This window comes from Rutidosis leptorrhynchoides, chromosome 8 (genome assembly GCF_046630445.1).
Source record: "Rutidosis leptorrhynchoides isolate AG116_Rl617_1_P2 chromosome 8, CSIRO_AGI_Rlap_v1, whole genome shotgun sequence".
Taxonomy (NCBI): Eukaryota; Viridiplantae; Streptophyta; class Magnoliopsida; order Asterales; family Asteraceae; genus Rutidosis; species Rutidosis leptorrhynchoides.
The window spans coordinates 199,547-210,000 of record NC_092340.1 but is presented as its reverse complement, the minus strand read 5'-3'; the positions used below and the strand labels follow the sequence as shown (position 1 = coordinate 210,000).

The 10,454-nt window shown below is 29.7% G+C and overlaps 1 protein-coding gene across 5 annotated transcripts in view; it reads right to left on the bottom strand.

The window, feature by feature from the left end:
* Nucleotides 1-4,914, bottom strand: part of LOC139861471 (uncharacterized) — a 15,304-nt gene extending 10,390 nt beyond the window's left edge. For 2 of the 5 annotated variants that reach the window (XM_071849863.1, XM_071849864.1), the window contains exons 1-6: nt 4,485-4,914; nt 3,180-3,238; nt 2,966-3,097; nt 1,236-1,376; nt 1,045-1,101; nt 127-221 (exon numbers count right to left, since the gene is read on the bottom strand). In XM_071849863.1, the coding sequence (XP_071705964.1) occupies nt 127-221; nt 1,045-1,101; nt 1,236-1,376; nt 2,966-3,097; nt 3,180-3,238; nt 4,485-4,806 (806 nt within the window). In that variant the 5' untranslated portion in view covers nt 4,807-4,914. Of the gene's footprint in view, nt 1-126; nt 222-1,044; nt 1,102-1,235; nt 1,377-2,965; nt 3,102-3,179; nt 3,239-4,484 lie in introns of all 5 variants that reach the window. The other 3 variants (XM_071849861.1, XM_071849860.1, XM_071849862.1) reach the window with 3 other exon arrangements.
* Between the last annotated feature and the right edge of the window lie 5,540 nt (nt 4,915-10,454).

The following is a 10,454-nucleotide window of genomic DNA, read 5'->3' as shown; positions in this document are numbered from 1 at the left end:
TGAAATAAAGTCACTACTCAAGTTTGAGATGAATACTATACTACTGTATTTATTACTTAGGAGGATGATGATGATGATGATGATGATGATGATGATGATGATAAGTACAAAAGAAACGAGTCATACATGGTTCTCATGTTGTGTAGACGATCAGCAAGCTTGATGAGCACCACACGGGGATCATCGACCATTCCCAAGAGCATCACTCGTAAATTATTTGCCTACAATGAGTAATTAATTAATTAATTAATTAATTAATAAATTAATTAATTAATTCATGCTAGAAACAACTTATCCAAAAGGAAGATCAAAATCCTTGAGAAACATAAAGATTTGAATACATACATACATACTTAAACAAACCGGCGCCTGAAAATTTATTGGTGGTTTTCTTTTTAGTCGGAAGAGCATATCTGCTGAAAGTTTACTACTCACCGCTTCTAGTTATGTTAATTTTTTTTAATGCTAGAAACAGCTATGCGGTTTATATCAGTTGTTAGTTTATATAGTTATGTAGTCTTGCATCATAGCTGTCTAGTTTCCTTTTCATTGTCTTTTATTTATTCTATAATTGAAATTGAATTGAGGTGTAAACACACAACACAAATGATACACACAACTACTACTCCCAGATTACACTAGAGCTGTGAAGCATACTGGCTGGTAGAGCAAGCAGCTCTCAAACAACATGTTGCCCAAAAAACACCCACTGACGGAAGCCTTGACTGAGCTAATTACTTACTATATGAATAAGGTGAAACCAAATGGCTTTGGCTAGACTCCTTTATTAAGTTCATAAATAAATAGCACCTACCTTCCCAGTTCACATGAAGGTTCGTTTTGACATATCATTTTTTTTTTTAAGAATACCACAGGACAGGTTTGGTTTTTATTACCAACCAACCAACCAACCAACCAACATTTTTATGTTTTCAACTTTTAATTAAGGCAGATTTGGATTAGGATTTGGATTTGGATGGAAAAATTATTAGTAAACTGAAAGCATAGCATAGCATAGCATAGATGGAGTCCAAATGTAGGTACCTCTTCGTAGCCAAGGCTAGCCTGAGTCACATTTATCCTGCGGTGTCTTCGTAGCAACTGCAATATACATACATGGCAATCTATATATCAATATCACGTCAACTTTCACCAATCGTTATGTTATCTTGTTTATAATAAAATAATAATAATTGCTGGATGAATCGTCATAAACTGATTCTACTTGTTCATACCTGATTGATATAACTCAATCGAGAGACACCAGATACCAATTTTGCTATATCTTCACCAAACTCTGTCTCTATGCTGTACAAGCTTTCACAGGTATCATCAACTACATCATGTAGTATGCCAGAAATGACTGTATCAATAGCCTGCAGCAATATTGGCATTTAAACATTTCAAATAGTGATGACACCCAGCTATCCATTTGAGGTTCACAATATTGCTATAAACAGATGCACACTATTGTAAATCTAAGTCTTTAAGATATAAGATCTTCACATCTTAGTTAACAACCAAAACAAAAGTGTCTTCGGTACAATCTGAAAGTGAGATTTATAAAGCCGATATAATAAATAATTATAACAACAAAATCCTAACTGATATTTCCAAGTGCCCTTCCGCATATTATATATATATATATATATATATATATATATATATATAGGTCATAGGAAAGCACTTTTTTGGAGGGAAGGGGAAAGTAAAAAGATAAAAAGTAAAGAAATTGAGGGACGACCCGCGTAATTTTGTCAAGAGTTTAAAAGGAGTAAAACAGGGAAATGACTGAAATACCCTCACGTGATACGCACATGCTAGGAAAGAGACGACAACTAAACATAAGTACGGCGAACGTTTTTTTTTGAAAGTTCAGTGACGAGGTGAGCAAAAAAAGAGAAGTTTAAGGACGGAGTCAATGATTTTCGATACAAGTTTAAGGACGACAAGAGTAATTTTGTCTCTCATTAATAAGTACTCTCTTAATAAGTAGTCTCCTTTGAATATGAATGCGCAAACCTAACATTTTCCCAAATAATATTGAGATAAATGTGTTTGATAACTCAAAAACTGTAAATGTGTTAGGGAAATTTTTAGCAATCTTCTTCCATCCATTATGTAAGTAACTTGAGTGCATTCTAAATATTAATAGATCTTCACATTTTTAAATAACAAGTGCAGCAGCTTATTTCATATATATATATATATATATATATATATATATATATATATATATATATATATATATATATATGATCAAGGGGAAGTAACCAATCGGGGGAAGCAAATTTTTTTTTTCTTTTTCGTTTTTTGAAAAAACTTTGTTCACGAACATTATAGATTGGATGAAAATATGAATATTTAATAAAGACACTTTGTGATAAATGCTTTTATTTTGGCGGGAAAACGCTCGAAGAAGTAATATATAACAATTATCGTGTTTTTCGAGCGTATGTTGAGGGTTTGGATATTAGGGTTTAGATATTAGGGTTTATAGGGTTTAGATATTGGGTTTAGAAATTTAGGGTTTAGATTTAGGATTTAAATTGAGTTTTTAACACGAACGGTTTAGAGTTTAGGGTTTAGGGACTAAACCCAAAACACCAAACCCTAAACCCTAAACTCTAAATCGGGCTAAATTTTACTTCACAAAACATGAAAAAAAAAACGTTAACATTCTTCACGATCAATATTATCTTGAATGTTATTTTTGCCGATCGTTTTCCCGCCTAAATAATAACATTCATCACGAAGTGTCTTTTCTAAATGTTCATATTTTCGTGTGATCTTGATGCCTGAAAAAAAATTCCAAAAAAACGGAAATTTTTTTTTTTTTGATCTGCCCCATTGATCTGCCCCCATATATATATATATATATATATATATATATATATATATATATATAGAGAGAGAGAGAGAGAGAGAGAGAGAGTAGAACGAAGACATAAGAAATACTAGTTACCTTTTTCCCGGTTGAAGGAACAAGAGCAGCTAAGATTTTTGCTGTATTGATACAGTGAGTTAGATAAGGGTCTCCTGTTTTCCGAAGCTGGCCATGATGAGCTTTCCGTGCAAATGCAACTGCCTTCTGCACCTGCCTTCACAAATTAAAATCTTTTAGACTACCACACCACACCACAATTTATGAAGATTACAAGCAAGCACGGATGGTAAACCTGTGGGTCATTAAATACAGGGTAACCAGTAACATCTACTCCCTCCAGTATTAAACAACCTGCAAACTCACTAACTTAATTAGTGCAAGCAAGCAAGCAAGCAAGCATCAGTTGCATATTTGGGAATTACTAGTGAAATGACCCGTGAAACCACGGGTTTGTTTAAATGAAACAGTTTAATGATATGTTTTTTAGCTATTAAGTGAACGTAAATACTAAAGTCATTTAGTTTAATGGCCCGTGGAACCACGAAGTCCGACTAAGAAACTCGTCAGCTGAACATTTCATCAAACACCTAAAATGCATATTATACAATCCACATCCAATCATAAGAGATAATATTGGTTGTCATTTTATTTTAAAAGTGTAAATTAAAATATAAATTTAGAATTGGTTTCCTTCTGCCTAGCTTTTATACCTTCTCGTACTCAATTCAAAATAATTAATTAAAAAAATTAAAAAATATTTAATTTTAATAATTTAAATAATTATTAACAAGATTTAATAATAATAATTAATTAATAAGATTTAATTTAAATTCAAAATTATTTAGATTAATGACATCACCCATCATGCTTAGATTTTTTTCTTTTGTTTTTTGATTTTTTTAACAAAAGAATTAGCCTAATAATGACATCATCATTATAGGATTTTAATAGAAACTACTATAGATGGTTAGTTAGTTTCAAGTGTATAGCTCATAACATGATTTAATATCTTATATACAGTATGATATATGTGGATTCAAACAAAAACAACACAAATAATTTATCATCACTAGCAGACCGACAAATCAAAAGGAGAAAAACCTTACATCATTTTCTTCAACCATACAAAAGTTTTATAATCACGTACGTACGTGCAATTAAATTGAAGGGGGAATTATCAACTAACTAATGCACTCTAACTTTGTATTTGTAATGCATAACTAAATGACTCTTGGGACAAATTAACCGCCAAAGTTAGTACTATATTTTTGTTCTAAGGATAGGATAGGATAGGATAGATGAATCAGGTAGTTATCATATATTATTTTCTAAAATTACAAAAAGATTCTAAACTGAAGTTCAAAAGTATGTTGACTTTCTGGAGCACGACTTACTTACTGCCACTTGACTAGTAGTATAGTAACGTGAAACAAGATATATCTATGAGATCTCGTTTCATCAGGACAAAAAGCGGGTGTTGCAATTTGTCTGATAGTTCGTTGGTGTGTTATAATTAACCAATTCGTTTTTATACAATCTTAATTTGGCAAAAGAAAATAAAAGAAAAGAAAAGAAAAGAAAATTCGTTTTTATTTACCAGGTTGTTGATCGACTTTAGGCCATAAAAAATCAACCTTTGTAGATAAACAAGCTCCGGATGCAATTGCGACAGCGGTGACAGCAACTTGAGTAATCGCCGACGCTACCGCTCCATGAAGAGAAGTAGACCGAGCAGCAGCGGCGGCGGCGGCGGCAATCACATTCCCGGATGAGGTGGGGTCCACCATACACTGAACCAAATGACTTTTCTTCGACTTACGACTATAACTACACTTGTTTCTCACAACTATTAAAGAGCTTCCGCGACCTGAAAATATCATTGGACTGGTGGTACTTGTTGCCGTCTCGCATGGATACATCAGAAGATGCGGGCGGATACTTGCACTACCTTACCATCAGAAATAATAATTTTATACATCCAATTTTTCATTTTCTATTTTATTCCTCGCAAAACAACGAAAATAGAATTTTTGTGGTCTTTAATTTTACCAGTAAATAAAGAGAAAGAAAAAGAAAGAAAAGAAACAAACAATAAGGTTGGTTGGGGCAATGGAGTATAAAGAAACTATATTTATATTTATTCGTTGCACGAGGAATTTGTAATTAATCAAACTATATTGAAACGTAATATGTTGTATCGTATGAAGTTATGATTAAAACAGTCTTATAAGTATTGTTGTGCATTAAAAAAAAAAAAATGTTACCTCATTTAAAGTTATTAGTTTTTGTAAATATGTAGCAGATAAAAAGCATGCTCTTCAAGTATATAACCGAGTAAACATTCTTTGTCAAGCTTTATTCCATTCTGTATGCGAAAACGTGGAAATTCAGACAACACACAAAAGTTTGGTTTTTTCTTCGACGTCTCTTCTTTCAACGTCCATTTCCATTCGGATCCTTCACAATTGAAGCATGAAACTGTCCTCCCACTTCGAAGGCCAGGAAGTCCAAGCAATTCTTTTGGAAGACGCTAAAGAAAAACAAATTACATATATAAATAAAGGAAGTCCCAACAATTCCTTTAAGAGTATGTGCGTTGCACAACAGCTTAAAAATATAGTATTTGAATGCGTTAATATTGGTGCCGATTACTTGTATTATACACTTACAATGATGAAACAAATCATTAATGAAAATATTTTGTTCGGTTCAAGGTATTATTTTTTCGAATTTTTTATTATCCAGAAACGCTATTAATGAATACAATTATAATGAAACAATCAATTGTTTATAGTTAAAAATCATCAAGTTTTCTGTACTTTCTCCGTGATACTAAAAATATCAATATAGTTTAAATAAACAACTACATGTCAATGAGATAGAGAAATGCATTCTTATCATCTTTATTCTGAAGTAATGTTTATGGTAAGTATCCAATGGTTATGAATATTACTAATTGTTGTTCCGGTGAAAATTTAATCACACCATGTCTAAATCATCAACAATGAAAAATGAATGTAGCACAATTCAACATGTAATACTTGATCCGTAGGTTAGACTTAATAAGAACCGGTGTTGCATATTATGCAAAATGTTAATGGTCATGCGATAATTGTACAAAATAACACATAATTGACCAAACGGGTCAAAGGGTCCAAATGGATAAACTAAACACTTTAAATTTTATAACAGTGAAACTACCATATCGGTGTAAAAGTTGTCGTTTACGAAATTTGTTAAACTTGATGATTTTATTGGAGATAATCAAATATGTTATTATTATTATTATTATTATTATTATTATTATTATTATTATTATTATTATTATTATTATTATTATTATTATTATTATTATTATGATTATTATTATGATTATTATTATTATTATTATTATTATTATTTTTTTTTTATTATTATTATTATTATTATTATTATTATCATTAGTAGTTTCGAAAAGCAGGTAAGATTCATTTCATTGACCAACACAAGTACATATACCTATTATGGGTCATGGAATGCAGCATACTTTTAGCAAGCACCCATGACCCAATTCGAGAAGCAGTACACAACATTTAAACTACATATGTTTCACAAACTAAAAAAGGAGATGCAGAGAGTGATCAAGAAAATATGCAGAGAGTGCATCTTTTCTTGGTGCGATGATTTTGAGGTTAAGATTTAACCTTTTCACAACCTTCGATCAACTTGGAAAATATGGCATTCATGCCTCTCTAAAAGCTCATCGATGTGATGGGATTGAGTTAATAATGGACTTGAAAAGTTAATCTTATCTTCTTGGTTCTGATAAACCTGTATCAAAAAAATCCAAAATCTCACAACTTGCACCATCAATCACTAAATGAAAAGAAACACTTCATGGGTTTTGCATACAGGTTACAAAACAGTTGATCAAATAGTTTTTTTCTTTTTTGTCTTAGTCAGGTGGGTTGATCAAGAACACTTTCTACTCAAGTTTTGATTTGTTATAAAAGTAGTTGGTTTTAACTATTAAAATTAGACCCTTTAGATGTTTGACCCTTTAGATATACATAACCAAATATAACCCATTAATAACTACATGGGTTGAAATAACCACTTGAGCTATTTGATCATATACATAGCATTGTATATGTATATTTTATTTGCTAAAGGTTAAAAACAGAAGTTGCACAAAGTGTATTCAAAAGGATAGGCGTATCCGCTGAAAATTAAGTCTGCGGATTATAGCGCGTTAATAAAAGACTGCGGGTCACTTCGCTAAGTCTCCGCGGATAGTTAAATAATCCGCACACCGCGAATATTTCGAATACTATAAATAGAGAGCTTGGCCTCTTATTTATAGGTTGTTGATTCTCTGTCATTTGCCCAGGCCTTTGTAGTTTTCACTTGTGACTTTGCCCAAGGAAGATTTACATCAAGTTAAGGTGAATCATGCTAATTAACAATCAAGACCGGGTCGGGGTGGTTGATCATTTGATTGAAAAGTGAAAGACGATCATCAGGGCCCAAAATAATCATCAAACATCCCATCCCCCATCTTTATCATTGCACTCAATCCTTAATTAAGTAACTTCTTAATATAGGATTGATCAATTGGCGCCATCCGTGGGACACGTTCAAAATTAAGCTCGAATTTTTTTTGTTTTTTGCTATTAAACAATCAAATTTGCTTGTTTAATTTTAAATCGTGTATTGTTATGATGATTTACAGGAAGTCGCTAAGGTGTACTAGTCGATTTGATTGTCGGATATTGAAAGGACCCGTTCATATACATTATAAACGATTCACAATAGTTGATTACATTGCGAGGTATTTGACCTCTATATGATACATTTTACAAACATTGCATTCGTTTTTAAAAGACAATCTTTCTTTACATCAAAAATTGACAGGCATGCATACCATTTCATAATATCCACTATCCAACTATAAATTGATTTAATAATAATCTTTGATGAACTCAATGACTCGAATGCAACGTTCTTCGAAATATGCTATGAAAGACTCCAAGTAATATCTTTAAAATGAGCAAATGCACAGCGAAAGATTTCTTTAACACCTGAGAATAAACATGCTTTAAAGTGTCAACCAAAAGGTTGGTGAGTTCATTAGTTTATCATAATCATTTATTTCCATCATTTTAATAGACCACAAGAATTTCATTTCCAGTTCTCATAAATATACGTCTCATGCATAGAGACAAAAATAATCATTCATATGGTGAACACCTGGTAACCGACATTAACTAGATACATATAAGAATATCCCCTATCATTCCGGGATCCTCCTTCGGACATGATATAAATTTCGAAGTACTAAAGCATCCGGTACTTTGGATGGGGTTTGTTAGGCCCAATAGATCTATCTTTAGGATTCGCGTCAATTAGGGTGTCTGTTCCCTAATTCTTAGATTACCAGACTTTAATAAAAAGGGGCATATTCGATTTCGATAATTCAACCATAGAATGTAGTTTCAATTACTTGTGTCTATTTCGTCAAACATTTATAAAAGCGCATGTATTCTCAGTCCCAAAAATATAAAGGGTAAAAAGGCAAATGAAACTCACCATACTGTATTTCGTAGTAAAAATACATATAACGTCATTGAACAAGTGCAAGGTTGGCCTCGGATTCACGAACCTAAATTAATTATATATATTTATGTGTTGGTCAATATTTGTCTAACAAATTAGGTCAAGTCATAGTGTACCACAATCCTAATGCTCGAGACTAATATGCAAAAGTCAACAAAAGTAAATTTGACTCAAAATAATTTCCAAAAATCTATACATGATTAATATATAGTTTAAAAATCGTCGTTTTATATTTTTAAATATTTTTAAAAGATTTATTAGAGTAAATAATATAATTTATTTATTAATAAATAAAATTTTATATTATATTTATATAATAAAATATACTTTTATATATATTAAGTAATAAAATTTATAGGGTTCATTTAATATTATAAAGATAATATGATAGGTATTATTAAAGTAAGTTATTACACGTAGTAAAATATGTTTGTATCAAATATTTATTTGATAAAATAATATCTATAATGATAGTAAGTAAAAGTTGTATTATTTTGTAATAATAATTATTATTATAAAAATATCAATATTTATAATTACTAAGATGACATTATGATAAAACGATAATTCTAATTATGATAACTTTAATATTTACGATAATTTTTAATATTATCTTTAAAATAATAATTCTATTTAAAATAATAATAATAATAATGATATTTTATAGTAACAATGACATTTCTATTAAAATGATAATTTTTGTTAAAATGATAGTTTTAATACTAACGATAATTTTAATAATAATAGTAATGATAAAAATAATAAAAACGATAATTTTATCTAAATCAATATCTTATAATATTTTAATTTCATCATGATACTCTTACCCATTATTTCCTAATCGTTTCGTTTATTAGCTTTTAATCGTCTTTTATATCGTGTTCGTAATAATGATAATAATAGTAATCATAATAATTAGGTGTTACAAATATTTGTTTTAATTACACTAATATTAATAATGATAGTTACTATAACATTATTAACGATAATACTAATAATTATCTTAATGATAATATAGTAATAATAATAATAACAATAACAATAACCATTTTTAAATAATGATATATATATTAATAATGATAATAATAATAATACCAATAATAATAATAATAATAATAATAATAATAATAATAATAATAATAATTGGATAATAATAATAATACTAATTATAACTTTAACGATAATAACGATAGTAATAAAAAAAATAACAATTTTTAATGATAAATCCTTTTATTGATAAAGATAATAATAATAATAATAAGATAAAACTAGAACGATGATAATAACGACGATAATAATAATCATTTTTAATAATAATACAAAAATTCGATGGACTATAACTTCAAATCCGTTCATCGAAATCATTCGATATCTAAATGAAAAGTTCTTAATTTTTCGCTAGCTTTCCAACGACATGCATATCTTATACCTTATCTCAGTTGCATATATAACTAATTCAGGATTCAACATAACCTAACTAAAGGCAATATCAAAAGTACAAACATGCATAATCCTATATACTCGAGAACTAGTCAGGGATACACTATTAGTATGTAAAAGTTAAATTATGAGTACTCACGTATCAATATTGAGATTCAATATTGCAGGAAAGGTATGTAGACGCAACGGAGATGATAAACACTATATTGATCTCACGAGCATACCCATGAACCATACCCAATCACCTCCATAGCTATAACCCATAATTTCCTTAATCCAATCCCACTCGAAAAACAATTTCGAAATCACTAGGACAGCACTCTGACGTAATATTTTATGTATACTAATAATATCTTGAAATAATACGGAGTAAATATATATATGTAAATCGATTGAGAGAGTTTATAGAAAAATATTTTCAAGTTTCTTATGAAATAATGAAACCTATTGAATTCTATTTATAATAGATTTTTGAATTATTAAAGTGAATTATTAAAGTATGAATTATTAAAGTGAATTATTAAAATATGAA